At 41.0% G+C, this 16,927-nt stretch overlaps 1 protein-coding gene across 1 annotated transcript; it reads left to right on the top strand.

Annotated features, from left to right (window-relative positions):
• Positions 1-406: 406 nt before the first annotated feature.
• GFPT2 (glutamine-fructose-6-phosphate transaminase 2) lies at positions 407-16,720 on the top strand (the record flags this gene model as incomplete). Its single annotated transcript, XM_084268716.1, has 19 exons — positions 407-554; positions 4,473-4,580; positions 5,216-5,314; positions 5,991-6,116; positions 6,636-6,694; positions 7,196-7,330; positions 8,847-8,908; positions 10,431-10,510; positions 10,781-10,898; positions 11,523-11,686; positions 12,432-12,527; positions 12,633-12,730; positions 13,068-13,188; positions 13,499-13,656; positions 13,787-13,901; positions 14,494-14,621; positions 15,324-15,491; positions 15,917-16,078; positions 16,676-16,720. The coding sequence occupies 19 exons, from the start codon at positions 407-409 to the stop codon at positions 16,718-16,720; spliced, it is 2,190 nt and encodes a 729-aa protein (XP_084124842.1).
• Between the last annotated feature and the right edge of the window lie 207 nt (positions 16,721-16,927).

Here is a 16,927-nt window from a genome sequence, read left to right as displayed (position 1 = left end):
TCTTGTCAGCGGGACGGAGCGGGCTGCCACGATGTGCGGTGAGTGACGGGGCCGCGGCTACCGCCGCTTTGGGCGGAGCGGAGCTGGGGGCTTCTACCGGCCTTGGCGGGGGTCGCTGGTAGGAGAGAGGAGCCCGCGGACAAAGGCGGCTGTGCCCAGGGTCGGCCGCTTCTTGTGCCGCGGTGCGGGACAGGGACTGCTTTGTCCTCCCGAAGCGAGGGTGCGGGGCTGCCCCGCTGTGACAGCGGGTCCTGGGGGTGCGGAAACCCGCCGCCCCCCACAGCGGGGTCGCTCGGGCCTGACTCCTTTGCATCCGTTTCGCGGGGTGGGAAGGGGGCTCGGCTGGTGACGGCAGGTAAAGAAAGGTGCCGCTCCTCCGCTCTCCCCCTCCTCCGGAGGAACGGAGATGGTCTCTGTGCTCCCCACAGCCTCGCCTCTCTGTGCCCTCCGCGTCCAGCGCCTTGTTCCGAGGCCTTATGATCGAAAGGCTTCCCGATCCCAGCACGGCTGCTGCGGGGGTGCCTTGGCCGCGCTGTTAACCTTTGCTCCTCCTGGTACCGATGCCTCGGTGCATCACTGCGTTGGCTGATGCACAGGCTTCTGGATGCGCTTGGTTCCGTCTTTCCTAATCTAGGACTAGGGATTAGATGTGAGTCACTTCCCAGCTGCGGCGATAGGAAGAGTTCGTGGGTTTAAAACAAAGGCTGTGAAGGAGTTTCATTCTTAGCCGACGTGAGTTTATTCACCTTTTCCTAATAAAGGTGAGGTGGTGAAGATAGCGTGAGTACAATTGCTTAGATATACTTCGGATCTGATTGAAATGCGAGTTCAGAAGCTGCTAGTGCAATGTATTTTAGTTATATAGGAAATTTTACTGAAATTTTGCCTGTCCCTTCGCTGAAACCTCCTGTCAAGTCTGGAAGGGCACTTTTGTTGAAATTGGAAAAGATTGTGCTTATATTTCTGAGCCATCGTGAACAAAACCTCTTCTGTGAGACACAGACTGAAAGCGAGTTGAGTTACTGCTCCCAAAACTGTACTTTCTGAGCTAGATACCTTTTTCCTGCCTCCACATCCTCTTTAATTGTAACCTCAGAAAGAGCCAAGGAGTCCAGTAAGCCTCTTCCACTTCAATAGAAACAGGAGGTGATGATGTTTGAGCTCCTACTCCTATGTGACTCTCAGGTCACTGTGAATAAGACAAACTCTTCTAAATAAAGCCCCTTCAGGTGAGAGACTTGGCCTAGTGCCTAACCAAACCATAGGTGTTGGTAAGCACTAAGCAGTGAGACATGTCCTGGTAATATCAAAAACTTGGCATACCTGAGCTGTATATTGATTGAGAAATGAGGGTGTTAACAGTTTTAAATGAGTTTGGTAAAGCATCCAGCTTGGGATGAAGTAACTGACTCAGAATGAAATGGCAAAGAGAGCAGCAGTTCATGAAGTACAATGGGAAGTGTTAAGTTTTCTTCCCATTGACATTTGGAGACCTTTTACGTGACATTTCTTATCATGAAAGATGGCCCATATCTTCCTTGCTCTGCTGACCTTCCGTAGGAAATACAGCATTGTTTGAGGCTGTAACCAGTTGTTTCCAAATGACTTGTTTGCCTGCTTGTAATCACACTCAGAGTGAGATGATTTTTGTTGAAGTCTTGCCGTTGCAAGAGTCCTTGTGGACTTTTCCTGCTAAAAATACTCAATGAACATAATCTTTTTCTTGATGCTCTGCTTGCAACCCTGAAAGGTACACATGTAAAGGGAAAGCCTTGCTTCCAGTGTCTCCACGTAATTGAAGTTGTTTTTAGTAATGTTTTAACAACCTTCTGTTTCTGTTTTGGATATCTGATTCTAAAGGGAAGCAATACATGATGGACCTAGTTCATTCTTCTATGCAAACTCTGTAATTACAGAAAGTTAGAAACTAGATTTAGCATTCAGAGAGCAGTGCCCTAGTACAGTGCTCTTAAATGCTTTCTCATTAGATTTTGCATTTGTATATATGATTTAGGAAAATAATTAATTGCTTGTTGTGTTGACAAATAATTACCTTACTTGATATGTTTTACTTCAGTATTGTATTGACTTAGAGAGTACTTGAGTCTGCATCCAGGGGAGAGATGCAAGATCTGGAAATGGCATCCAATAGCTTGGGGAGTCCGTTATGAAGTAACTTGTAAGCATCACAAAACTCTCTTATGAGTGAGATTCAACAAAGACTCAGTCCTACCGGTTTGCTTCCAGAGGAATTAAGCTGCAAGCAGTCTTTATCAGAAGTTGTTTCTGGTTTGAGTTGAGCAATGTGTGTTAAATCTGGCCAAAATGATGACTGAATAGGGAAGAAAATGTGCAAGTGGGTAAATGATGAAATAGAAAATTACTAGAGAAATGGTGGGGAGAGTAAGATGTATTTCCTTTTAATGAAAGAGTTTAGAATATATTCCTTGAGAAGTCAGATTGCAGCTATTGCTGTTGTTGTAAGTGGCCTCTGATGACTTCTGCGCCTTCTGATTCACGTGTGTGTAAGCACAGCTACAGTTCCTTGGAAACAAGGATCACTTTAACAATTGCAGCACACTGGTAGCATTGTAGGGATGGTCCCGAAGGAAGGTTTATGCTGGAGCTCTCTGTAGTCAAAGATGCCACATGGAACATACAAGGCTGATGTGTCTTAAATACATTGTGAGTTCTGGCCTAGAAAGTCGAGTTGGATCTGAAATGAGGTGTGTAGCAATGTTCTGGAATGATGTTGGGAAATTCGTATTGAAGAAACTGAAGAATGCTGCTCTTGAGGTTTGTGGTTAGTGCCAGAAAACGGTAAATATCTGTCTGGAAAAATGATCAACAAGCTCTTAGTCTAAGGTGACTGTATATAACCAGAGGCATTTATTTTTCAAAGCATCCATGAAAAAAAACAACAGTATTTAGCCACTCAGATTCCCAAATATCTCTTGAAATGCGACTATTGTCTTAATATCTCCATTAAACTCTAGAAATAATTGGGCTGGGCTCCTCATAAATCTCACTTGGGTAGCATAAAAGCATTTTCCACCCTTTAATCCTTCCAAAATAAATGTAGAGACCGATATAATGGTCTCTCAGTCTCACTGTCTGATCAACAGCATTAATGGCTTAAAACCAATGCAGTGACCGAATTCACAACAGTATTTATAAAGGAGTTTTATTGGTGTATCATTATAACAGCTTCTTCGCTACAGTCATTTGCAGTTCAAAAGCCTTAATTGAAGGGGAAGAGGGTGTTAGATTTCAAACAAAGGCTTTCTCTATTTAAAACGCTTCCTTGTCTGAACTGCTTATCTGTTGAGCTCTTAAAAGTCTGGCTTTTGCTAACTGTGGGCTCCAGCCCTGACTTGTTGCTTGGAGAAACTGTTGAAACAGTGAAATCAGGCGGTAAGGTTTTGTTAGCGCATCCTGGATTGGCGAGTTAATAAAAGGGCATCGCCTGTCCTTACATCTTTATAAACGCAGAAGTCCCAGGAAGAGCTGTAGGCAGACAAAAGGAATGGTTGTGTCTTCCTTTGCAGGTGACCTTCTTATTAGACCTTTTCTAAAGGTAAAGCAACATCCCCCAAACTCCTTTCAATGAAAAACCTCCTTGTGTAGTTTTGCCTTACAAAAAAAAAAAAACCCTATGTGTGGAAAGGACCCGACCCAACCCCCAGAAAAGCCACTTCTTGTTTGATGACTGGCCTATTCAAGAGAAGAGGGATCAGACTTGCAGACTCTTCCTGGCTGTGTTTGCCGAGTAGGCAAGGAGTGAGTTCATGTCTTCCCTGCGTTCCCTCTGTGAGAGGTGACCTAAGCAACACGGGGCAAGCAAACGGATCTTGTGTCTCTCGTTGAGTTGGGTTTGGCAGGCAGCATTGTGTGGAGGCAGCACGAAGGGTGAATGCTTGTTTTTTGGGTGACCCTGGTTTTGTATGTTCTGTTTCTTTCCTTTGTTGTCCTATCCTTTTTGGCTTCTGCCCTTTCTTTACGTGTTCTTTTCCCTTCCAGCACTGCTGAAGTGACTGTTGTGTACAGGATTAAGCCAGAGTCTTTCAGAAATAGATGTTGTGCCTAGTACCTACCCCTGGGTATTCAAGGCCATGACTTTGATTACAAAAGTCTCCTTGTGTTAGTACTGGTGAATATATTCCTTCTTTGAATGCCTAGTTTTAGATGTGGATATGAAATAGATCACAATGTTCCCATTTTCAGCTGAGCTTCTCATGAAAAGTAGAATTTTTTTTAAGCTCTCTCAGCTGTTTAACTCTTGGGTAACATGAAGGGAGCACAACTGGCCAGGAAAGTGTGTGTGTTCCGTGGTGAAAACAGGGGTCCTGATTCCTTTTCTATATTTGAACTTCTTCCATTGCTTCTCCCTAGGAGCTGTCTGTGATAGCAATTTTAAATTGAATGTGAAGGGATGCAAACTCAAAAAAAAATCTTTGCTTCTATTTAAACAGGAATTTTTGCTTACCTAAACTACAGAGTGCCTCGAACTCGGAAGGAAATATTTGAAACCCTGATAAAAGGATTACAGAGACTGGAATACAGAGGATATGACTCTGCAGGTATGCAAACTAACTCACCAAATTAATTTCAGCAACCACTACCTACCTATGTGATTTTGAGGGTGCTTTCAACTTCTGTGTTGGATTTATCTCTCTTATTTTATTTTTTTAATACTGCAGATTGAAAGATCAGAACTAATTACCTCGATTATTGGGAGGTTTTTTTGAACTTTTCTCAGGGTTTTTAATTGGGTGTTTAGCTCTAATAAGATGGTGGTTGATGTTTAGTGCACATAAGCAAAGTAAACAGGGTGTGAGGAAGACCACCTCCATACAGGGTCATGTAGTTTGTGCTTCAACCTTTTTCCTGCCCATGAGTCCTGGTGAAGGGATGAGGAAGACTAAACTTGTCTTTAAATTTGAGTTGACAGTTTTATTGAGCAACATATATCAATCTGTCCAAGTAAAATTTGAGATGGTTCCTGTAAATTTTAATCTCTGCAGTGGATATAGACTTAATCTAGTTTGATTGGAACATACAGAGGTCTAGTGAGAGAATTCAAGTATGTCACTGTGAAGGATTGTTTTAAAATAAGTTTTTCACTACTGTGTGCTTGTCAGTATTTTCTCAGCCTTTTTTAATCCAGTGTATTTTGTGCTTTAAATAACATTTATGATTGTGCCCTGTGCTGTAGGAGTGGCAATTGATGGAAATAATAATGAAGATAAAGAAAGGTTCATCAAGTTAGTTAAGAAAAGAGGAAAAGTAAAGGCCCTGGAAGAGGAGTTGTACAGTAAGTGCCTTAAAAATTACCCCTTTGCTTTGGCCTCCCAGACAGATGATATCTGCATCTTAGCAGAAAGTCAGACCATGAAATTGCAGTTATGATTTTCTACCAGAAATAACTGCTTTGTGTAATCCAGTGACATTTAAATTCTTTGTGCCCCCCCCATAGCTGTGCTTGAAAAGCAAGCTAATCTTTAGGTATAGTGCTGAGAGATTCAGTCTTCTCCCCCTCTTTTGGTTGTTTCTTTGTTTGAGACCTGGGCTCTCATTGGTGCTTTACTCAGATAATTTCTGTGCTTGGTAGCTGAAACATCAGAACATAGACTCTTGACAGAATTTATGAGCATTTAAGCATCTGGCTGTCATCACAGTCTTCTTCCATCTGTGAGGAACTGCAGTTGTGTTTTAATACATTTACATTATAATTTTTAGTAACATGGCCTAATAGCCCAGTTGTTAGTATTGGCTGAAAATGCTCAAGTCTTGGCAAACAAACTTTTAATCAGAGTAGTTTGAACTATCTAAAGTATAATGTCAAAGCAAATGGTTTAGAAGATGGCCAGGAGATAACTTAGTTTTTTGCCTCTAAGAATTCTCTTAGTATTTTACGTGTGTGTGTGTGTGTGTGTGTGAGACACACTCAAATTTATATATTTGGTAAACTGGATTTTTTGAATGTATAGAACAAGATGACCTGGATTCCAAAGCAGATTTTGAAACGCATTTTGGAATTGCTCATACCCGCTGGGCGACCCATGGAGTACCAAGTGCAATAAACAGTCACCCTCAGAGGTCAGATAAGAGGAACGGTATGTAATCTCTGCAGCACTCAACTGCAGGAATCTAACGTGGCTGAACCCACCTTGTACATATGTACTCCCTACTAGCATTAGGGTATCTATTTTGTGTGTTAGGGCTAAGCTGTAGCCATTTATATCTAGGTTAGATACTTGCAATAAAATGGCCTCTTCTGAGGTTAAAGTAACACAGTAACAATTAACAAGAGATACTTTCTGAAAATGCATTGATATTGTCTTGGCTGGAAAAAGGATTCTGTACCATTTTTCACTTGAGATGGCTTGGCTATTCTGGGTGTAGTTTAAAACCGACTTGATGATTTGGAACTACCTTTTTGTGCCTTCAGAATTTGCAGGCTTCTGCTTTGTTGTCCACATCACGATAACCTGTAGGTCTGAAAGCCATAGCAGGTAGTTTCTAGTATACTTCTAAGCTTGTCCCTCTTAATTATTTTATTCTGAGTTAAATATCTTAATTTTAGATTACTGTAGTGAGTGTGTGTATATATATTTTTTATTTTTTTCTTTTAGAATTCGTTGTTATCCATAATGGAATCATCACCAATTATAAGGACTTGAGAAAATTTCTGGTGAGTGTGTGGCAACTTGGATTATAAAGTAGAAGGTAAATGCCCCACAAACTACTGTCAGGTCTTCCATCACTGGAATCATGTTGGACTCTGAATTCATGTTTCTTGTTGTCATGCATAAAACAGTTGTGTGAAGAAGTCTGCCTAATGAAGACGTGGGAGCTGGTGAAATGCAATGTGTACTTGTAATCCTAAAAGCAAAGTACTTTACCAATTCACACCCAAATTATTTGAGAGGGTGTGTGGAGTAGGCACACTCCTGTCTCTTGCTGCTTGACAGATGCTAAGCAAGTCTTACCATATGTTTTATTACAATATTTCTGAAAGAGTAAGCTATGAGAGGCTAAGCCCTTATATTTTGTCTGTAGTGAGATATATCCACTAGTCCAGGGTAGTGCCCCAAGCAGTCTGTCTTACTGTGCAGTTTCTGGTGGGAGGCTGCTTAAAGGCTCTTCACTGCTTCTTGCTTGAGGATGAAAACTTTCTACTTTTATGTTTCAGGAGAGCAAAGGCTATGAATTTGAGTCTGAAACAGATACAGAAACAATCCCCAAGTTGATCAAATACATGTATGACAACAGAGAGAGTGAGGACACCAGCTTTTCAGCCTTGGTGGAAAGAGTTATCCAACAGTTGGTAAGTGGGAAGTACCTTTTTCCTGTATAAGGAATGATTCCTTACTGTATAAGCTGTTTGTGGGGTTCCTTAGTAGTCTGCATTGATGCATTTAGATCCTCTGCAGGAGTCTCTGAAAAGGTGCTGCAAATAACACTTTTTGGCCTCTAAACAATGCTTATTAGGCCAAGAAATTAGATTAAATGTTTGGAAACTTCAAAGCCTTTTCAATGTTAAGTCTTTAAACTGTGTTAGCAGTGGGTTTTGGTTTTTTTAGGGGGTGATTGGTTTTTGGTTTTCTTTAATTTAAGGAAGAGCTTTTAACTTCTTTTTAAATGAAGCAGCTTCGTTAAAAAAATGCAGGAATCTTTGGAGGTTGAAATCTCTCAAAGGGCAGTGTGTTCTCAAAGGCTATTGGGATCATGTTAAAACACTGCTGTGATTCAAGTTAGTCTAATAGTATGCCTTGGCTCCCATATTTGGAAATCGATCTAACAGGGTGCCCTGATTCATGGCTTAGCTGTTTCCCAAACTGTGAAGCGGGAATCTACTGTAACTGAGTATGTGAATGCTTAAAAACTTCCATAGATGCATTGCAAGCTTGGAGAAAGCTTGCTTTGTTTCCTCCCCCTGGTCTCAGGGCAGATGTTTTCCTTCCCTTCCTGCAGTTCCTTAACCTTTTTTCACCTCCCCCTTCTCTGAAGCAGCTCTGAGCAGGGCTGGAATGCACATGGAGTTCAGGCCTGTGTGGGTCAGGAGGGAATAGCTGTGCAGCCACCTAGTTGAGGGCAAGGGTGAGCTCACCTGACCACAGAAAAAGAGCAGTCTCAGACTGGAGTCCCTGTGAGAGCAGGGGATGTGACCATCTCTGTGACCATCTTTCTCTTGTTTGCAAGGTGGGAGGGGAGGCTTTTGCTCCTGCTTTTGGAATAATCCTCAAATTTGCGAGCTGCTCTAATGGTGTAGAGCAGTTGATTGTTTGTTCCTGGTTTTGTTCTTGCATTGTGGATTTTGTGGTTGGGATTTTTTTGTGTCTGGAAGGTTTGTGAGGGGTTTTTTTGATGGTTTGCTTGTTGGGGGGGGGGGGGGTTGTGGGTTTTTAGAATACATTAGTGAGAATTTGCTGCTTAAACTAGAAAAAAATATGATAAACTCCAGGTACGTGCACATTTCTATTAAGTCTTAGTTAATAAAAGTAAATAAATGTCTTAACAATTTTCATGTTGATTGAGTATCTCAGAGATGTTCTCCACCCTTGCATTAGGTGGTGTTGGGTTTATTTATAAACAGAGTCTAAGCACTGACTTCCTGATCACTCAGCTGTTGCACCGTTTAACCCTGTTAGCTGTTTTGCTCCATGGCCCTGTCAGCTTGACACTGCTGTTCCTGACCAATTCCTTTAAAGGTGTGGTCTGCCCTCCAGGGAGAGATTCCTGATAGTGGTAAAGAGCTTTCCTTCACTGCCTCCTCCTCAGTTTAACTGAGATAAGTTCCTTAGGATTTTCTTTTTCCTTTCTTCTATTTGCATGGTTTCCAGGAAGGTGCTTTTGCATTGGTTTTCAAGAGCATCCATTACCCAGGAGAAGCTGTTGCTACCAGGTTAGTAAACATCCATTTTACACATACTTCATGCTTTTTTAGGTTAAAATAAATGCTAACATACTTTAAAAAGAAAAAAAAAAACAGCCAAAGAAACCAACCCAAGACCAGAATAGTGATGTTTATAGTGCTTAATTAACCAAAACCAAGGTGGATAGCTGCACTAGTGTAACCCTTGTGAAGTGCAGCAAAACTCTGCTGAGCATCTCTTCAGCTGACTCTTAAACGTAACTTAATTCAAGCAGCATTGACTGCACGTCACAGAATTTCCAGAGACTTGTGTTGCTTCTCTAGAATCTTTAGCTTGCATTTTTGTTTAACAAATTAGCTGTGACTGCTAACTTTTGGAGGATGTAAAGTCAGTAGCGAAGAGTAATCAGATGATGCATTGTTCCTTTATGCAAATATACTTCCGGCTGGAAGTTGTCCCAGTGCCATGCTCAGGAGGAGAATGTACCACTGAAAAACTTCTCCCCATGCTCTGTCCTTTGTTGCAGTGTGTCAGTAAAGCAGCCCAGTGTATCTTTGCTTTCTAAGGTGGTATTAAGTATGTGACAATGTGTCCCCTGTATCTAAAAGGGAAGGGAAAGGCTGCTATTCAATTTTACTTCATGTTGAATAAAGACTGACAGAAATATGTTCAGGTTAACTATAAAGCCACCATACTAACAGGTTATACAAATAGTCTTGTGTAGCTGTCATGAAATTTATGAGGGTTTTTTTCTGTATAAGTTCTACTTTTATTTATGACTTGGAAAACAGCTGTCAGGAAATGTAAAGATATTAAAGTAGCAAGTGAAGTAGCAGCGGGAATAAAGACTGTTTTGTGCTACAACCAGAAAAAACCCTTCTGTGGTCTAAAACGGGGCTAGGTTAAAATTGTGAAAAAGCCAGCTGTAACTGGAGAACATCTTCTGAAAGGAACTGTTCTATATGTGGTTCAGGTTTGGGTTTTTGGAGTGAGGGGATGAACAGAAACTAAACTTGTAATCTGAGGTGTTGGGTGGTGAATTAATTTTTTATTCCTGAGATACATATATGTATATAAATAAGTTCTTCAAGATGGCATGTGACCCACACAATTAAAGAATGATCTTCATATTCTACAGTTTCAGAGGTGCAGTTGACATTACTGAGTTTAAAAGGCTACAGGGTGTAACAGTATTTCAGTAGTAAAAAGTGCTAAAGCTTGTTGCTGGCTCACTTCAGAGGCAGAGTAAGCTTTGTTTAAAAACAGCATTCAAGCTGGTGCCTGTGCTAAGCTGTTTTGTGATTACTGGAAGGAAAACAACTAGTTCATGGGGAAAAAATTACCAAGGCATATGGTGTGCTTATTCATATAATAATATTTGGCAAATCTTACAGAAACAAAGCAAGTTTATGTAACTCCACCATGTAATGGCTTTAGGATCAGGGTTCCTACTTAGGAGGCTAGAAGGGATGCTGTCTTTCAAATGCACAATCGTCCTTTGACCTCGTCTGCACCTTTCTCTTCATAAACCCATGTGTTTTCCCTTTGTAGGAGAGGGAGTCCTTTGCTCATTGGAGTTAGAAGCAAGTACAAGCTCTCCACTGAACAGATTCCTGTTTTATATAGAACATGTAAGTTGATAAATCCAGTTACATTATTTTTAAGGGCAAAAATTATTAGAAATTAGGTTAATTGGTTTTTGTACTATAAAACTACCAGCTGATGCCCAAAATAGCTTCTTTGAGGATATTCTATTTTCATACTATTGAATTCATAGTTCATCTAAAAGTCCTGTGTCCCCCAAGTACTTGTGTAACTGTGATACCTTGAACCTGTTTAGTCTGTGTAACTTGAACAGATCTAGTTTTGCATTTAAGTGTCTCATTTTTTTTTTTAAATAGGCAACATTGAGGATGTGAAGAAAATATGCACTTCACGAATGAAAAGACTGGACAGCTCTACCTGCCTTCATGCTGTGGGGGATAAGGCAGTAGAGTTTTTCTTTGCATCAGATGCAAGGTACTAAAAGTACTTAATGCCTCTCAAGATACTGTTTTTGGTTACAAGTGAGATAGGTCTGGAAATCTTATGCTATCTGATTGCTGTATCACTGTTTCCTGATAGGATAGCTTCTAATCCAGGTAACTTCATAAAAAATAGAATTGTAGGGGTTGGAAGAGTACTCGAGAGATCATCGGGTCCAACCCCAATAGCTGAGTATTGGGGCAGAATATAGGTTAGTCTGGGTTTTGGCATTCTGATCTAACTATCAGAGGAGGAGACAGCGGTGTTGTTCCAAACTTAGCAGGGACCTGGACATCAGGTACACACTTGCCTCTCTTAGAAGCAAGATCCTGGCCTTAGGGGTCCATCAGAGACCCTAGAAGGCAAGATCTGATCAGCACAAACTTGCTGATGTGAGGTGCTGTAGTTCCTAAGCCTTCTGCTCCAGGTTCCTGTTAAAGTGCAGGAGGAGCAGCAGATGGAGCCATTTCCTTTGTGATGGCTTTATCTGTAGTTACATCCAAAAGGAAGATAGAAGTGGAGCTGGAAGTGTGATATGGCATATTTAATTGCTTTGAGGAGTGCTGGTCCAACTCTTACTGATATGTCAGGTTTGTCTTGTTTCTGTTTTCTCTGTAGTGCTATCATTGAGCACACCAACCGAGTAATTTTCTTAGAAGATGATGACATTGCAGCTGTAACTGATGGGAAGCTTTCAATTCACCGTCTCGAGCGTTCAGCTAGTGATGATCCTTCCCGGGCCATCCAAACCTTGCAGATGGAACTGCAGCAAATCATGAAGGGTGAGCTGAAACATCTGTAATCGAGTATCACCAAAGACGGATGGTTACTGACTGGTTTTGTAGTCAATAAGGCAGGAAACCACTCCTTTATTGTGAAAATGACTTGCTAGTTAGGATGTTTGTACAGGGAGCTGACAATGGGTCAGGCCCCACCTGAATTATTGTGTCCAGTTCTGGGCTCCCTGGTATAAAAAAGACAGGGATGTCCTGGAAAGAGTCCAGAGGAGGCTACAAAGATGACTGAGGGCCTGGAGCATCTCCCCTATGAGGAAAGGCTGAGTGAGCTGGGACTGTTCAGCTTAGGGAAAAGAAGACTAAGGGGGGACCTTATTAATGTTTATAAATATCTGAAGTATGGGATGCAGGGGGAAATGGCCAGCCCTTTTTCAGTGGTCTTTGGAGACAGGACAAGGGGCAATGGCTGTAAGTTGGAGCACCAACATGGGGTAGAACTTTTCCCCAGTGGGGGGTGCCAGAGCCCTGGGACAGGCTGCCCAGGGGGTGTGGAGTCTCCTTCTCTGGAGATAGTCAAAACCCATCTGGATGCTGACCTGTGCAATATGAGCTGGGGAGCTGGTCTGGCAGAGGGGTTGGACCCAATGATCTCTCAAGGTCCCTTCCAACCCCTATGATTCTGTGATACAGCGAATTCCCAGCTTTAAGACCAAGGGAAGATGGGCAGTGTAACTGTGATAGACTTCAAATAACAAACCTATGCATCACCATGTAATGTTTTTCTAAACAGGAAACTTCAGTGCATTCATGCAAAAGGAAATCTTTGAGCAACCAGAATCAGTTGTCAATACGATGAGAGGCAGGGTGAATTTCGAGAGCAGCACAGGTAATGCAGAACAGGTGTTTGAGCTGCACCAAGCCTGCTCACTTTGAACACATTAACTGGGGAATAAAATACCCCATTGATACATGCTTGTTTGTGTGTTTACAGTGCTGCTGGGGGGCCTGAAGGATCACCTGAAAGAAATCAGGAGGTGCCGAAGACTGATCATTATTGGCTGTGGGACCAGTTACCATGCTGCAGTAGCTGTATGTTCAGCCTTAGCTGAAATGCATCTATAACTCCTAGTTGCTGGGTTTTTAGACAGCAGCTTTTTTGGCTTTCTTCTGTCTCTCAAACTTTGCCTTTCATTGAGGGGTCTTGGACTCTTATTCAGTTTTCCTTAGTGCCACATTCCTTATTAATACTCCCATGCTGTTGCCTACCATGCCAGAAAGTAACTTTTTTCACCTTAGCTTTTAAAACTTGTGAACTGTGTTATCAGTTTCTATAATTAGATTCCACTTAGATTATATCTGCCTCTTAAGATGTAAAGACTTCTGTGAGTGACAGTACTGACAAATATTGTGTGCTGCTTGAACCCAGACTCGACAAGTACTGGAAGAATTAACTGAATTACCAGTGATGGTGGAACTTGCCAGTGACTTCCTGGATAGAAACACACCTGTGTTCAGAGATGACGTGTGCTTTTTTATAAGTCAGTCAGGTGAGCTGCATTTACTGTTTGTCTTCAGTTAAATGAAAACATGAAAGATTTTCAAAAGCCAATGTTTTACTGCTTTCTGTATGTTTCAGAGGAGGAGGATGGCTAATGGGATAGATTTGTCTTAATGAGTTTCTGTTAGAATTGCTTCAAATATGTAGATGAGTGAGTGCCAAAGATTGTTTTCAGATGCATTTTGTATTGTGTAGGTGTGGAGGCAGCTGTTGAGAACACACTTGTGTAGAATTTTATGCTTTTTGGGAATCATTGCTATCCCCTGTCAACCTCAAGTCAACATGTGAATGTATTCCAGGTGAAACTGCAGATACACTTATGGCCTTGAGGTACTGTAAAGAGCGGCGTGCTCTAACAGTTGGCATCACAAACACAGTTGGAAGCTCAATATCCAGGGAGACTGACTGTGGTGTGCACATCAATGCAGGACCTGAGATAGGTGTGGCAAGCACAAAGGTAATTGCTCTTCAGGGTTTGACTTTTCATACTTTACCCCTGCGGAATCCAATTAAAATTTTAATTGTAGCACTTCAAACTGAGATCATACCAACTCTACTGACTTAGCTGCTCAATGTTTTATCTGCAGGCTTATACCAGCCAATTCGTGTCTCTTGTAATGTTTGGCCTAATGATGTCTGAAGACAGAATTTCCTTGCAGAAAAGGAGACAGGAAATCATTAGTGGACTGAAATCATTACCAGGTATATTGATATTTTGGGTTTGAGGAAGGATATAATGGGCAGTATAAAATACTGCTCAGGGATGCTTCTTTCTTACTTAAGTTTCACTCTCCCTCTCTCGAAAAGCAGACAATATAAGAAAAATGGAGTATCAATTTCTACACTGATTGCCAGCTTTACAAGTGCCCTTCCAAGAAACTTGGTGGGAGGACCAGAATTTTCATGGGTTGGGTTTTCTAATTGCAACAAGGTAGTTTTGTGTGAGAAATATTTAACCTCCGAAATTGATGAGTTCATTTTTACACCCTTTCACTTTAAATCAGCATAGAGAAAAGGAACTAACTCAAGGTGACTTTAAAACGGATGTTCACAACTTCCTTTAGAAATACAAATGGGATGTATGAGCACTGCTTAAACCAATAGTTGCTTAAAATTGTTACTGTAAGTAAAGCTGGAGAAAACATCATTAAATCGTAGTCGAAGTTGCACAGATGCAAAGTTAATGGTTGAATTCTGTTAGGCATATTTGTTGTTAGAAAATTCTACTACAAGCAAACTATTTTTTCCAATTAAAAAAAGGTTTTTTTATGTGCTTTTTCTGTGCCCCATTTAGAGATGATTAAAGAAGTCTTGTCTTTGGATGAGAAGATACATGATTTGGCTCTTGAACTGTACAAACAAAGATCCCTGCTGGTTATGGGTCGTGGATATAATTATGCTACTTGTCTGGAAGGAGCTCTGGTATGAACCTCTCTGTTGTTGGATGTTATTTTAAATGACCTTTTGTGGCTTCTGCAACATAGTTTATTCCTAATATTTCACTACAACTTAATTCTGCTGCAGTAAAACAGCTATCTGTAATGGAGAGCATTTAGGCCAGTTCAATTGAACACGTGTATAAGGTGAGCCTGGATGCAATATCAATTTCTTATTTCTTTTGCCTAGCAAATGCAGCATTTAATGTGTATTTTAAAAACCAACAACCCAAACAGCTTAAAATGCTGACCCACTTGAAGATAACATCAGAAAAACACAGTGTGCTGGTCAGATGAGATGTTTGTGCAGGAAGTGCATAAATTATGTTATGAACATCCTGGTAGAATAGATGCATAACCATCTCTCACAGGCGTTTGAAATGTTAAACATAGGCTGTGTTAAACGTGGTTATGCTGGGAATTCAGTTTTTAAAGCTCCTGTTGATTACTCGGTTTCTCTCTCTGCAAATGCATGTGCATGGGCATGTGCTGCTTCCAGCAGCAGCCTGTAAGAAATCCCAGCAGATGAGGTGGTTTGCTTTTACTATTAACTGACCTTGGAATATACTGACTTGATGCCTTATGTGCCATTTAGATGGCAGATGCACAGTCTTGGTGTTTTGCTTCTTGTGGCTTTTCTTTCTCATCTGATTTACTAGTAACTTGATGGCATTTGGGTTTTTTTTAGAAAATAAAAGAAATCACCTATATGCACTCTGAAGGCATCCTGGCTGGTGAACTGAAACACGGGCCATTAGCCCTTATAGATAAACAAATGCCTGTTATCATGGTGATAATGAAGGATCCTTGTTTCACCAAGTGCCAGAACGCTCTGCAGCAGGTCACTGCTCGACAGGTAAGATGCTTTACTAATACAGTGTCATAGGAAAAGAGATTGTGCACATTGGATTGCTGCTGGCTCTGGCTCAGAAAAAGGATGTATTGTGGAAAGGTCTATTTTAATTTTTTTTTCTAATTATTAAGTTATATATAAGATTCTATATCTGCATTGTAGGTTGTCATTACAGGTTAACACCAGTAGTGGAAATTGATGGTGTGTGGGTGGTTCATGGGGTTTTCTTGGTTGATGCAAATGGAATAACATTGAAACTACAGGGTGAAAATATTCAAGTCTCACAAAACAGTGAATGACAAGTCATTATACAAGGCTGGCTTTGTTAAGTACCTATCTTCAAACATACTGCAGGCATGCTGTGAACCAACATTTCAAAGCAGTTCTAAGCCAGCTCTTCACTTAACACTGCAAAATTTTATTTTCAGGGTCGTCCAATCATTCTGTGCTCTAAAGAAGACACAGAAAGCTCCAAATTTGCCTACAAAACCATTGAGCTGCCTCATACAGTTGACTGCCTTCAAGGAGTCTTGAGTGTTATTCCTCTCCAGTTGCTTTCCTTTCACCTGGCTGTTCTCAGAGGATATGATGTAAGTGCTTTCTATACTTAGTGCTCTGGATAGTGCAGATTTGGACTTCCTCCTATCAGTGTAAAGTGAGAGACCCAGTTACATGGTCTAACAAAGAACTAGAAGAATAGTTAGTGGAGCTTATAGAGACTGTGGTAGTAGAGATGGCATTTCAGTATCAATTATTCAGCTTTGTATTTAATTGGTATGATTAAAAAAATAGATCACTTGTTTAGTTTGAGTTAAGAGTGCAGATAAGATTTAGTTCTCTAAGGAAGTCCTAAAACATGATATTGCACTTTAACCTAGAACAGTTCAGTGCTTTGTACAGCTCAGCTTGTTGATGCTGGCTAGGTGCATCAGTTTGATAGTGGTGACTGCTTCAGGAAGGTACCTTGTGCTGAACAACTATGCATTTGTTAGGAGGGTTTTGGAAGCGGTGGTTGAACTCAACAGTGAGTCATTATCTGCAGATCTATAGTCTCTTGTGTGTCTCAATGTGTCTAGAATAAAGCAGAACTCATTAGGAAGTCTAAAAAAAGCACACTAAATGAACTGTCAAATGCAGAATGTCAGTATTACTCTGTCATATACTGAAAGTCTGTCTCTTCATTCTAGGTGGATTTTCCAAGAAATTTGGCCAAATCTGTTACTGTAGAATAACAGCCAAGAACAGCTGATGGTTTTGTCACCACACCTCTGAGTTTTATACTTGTAGAAATGTGTTGTTCTGAATTGATAGGTACACGTTTTTCCAAAGAGAATGACAGTGCTAACTGGAAAGTGTTGGAAGGATTTATCTTACAGCTTTAAAAGCTTTTGATGTGCCTTGTACCCAAGTGCTTTTGCTCACAGCAAATCTTCCTCTTA

The sequence above is a fragment of the Gallinula chloropus genome, assembly GCF_964237585.1.
Source record: "Gallinula chloropus genome assembly, chromosome: 10".
Classification (NCBI taxonomy): Eukaryota; Metazoa; Chordata; class Aves; order Gruiformes; family Rallidae; genus Gallinula; species Gallinula chloropus.
The sequence above is the reverse complement of the archived record's forward strand: the minus strand, read 5'-3'. Positions and strand labels throughout refer to the sequence as shown.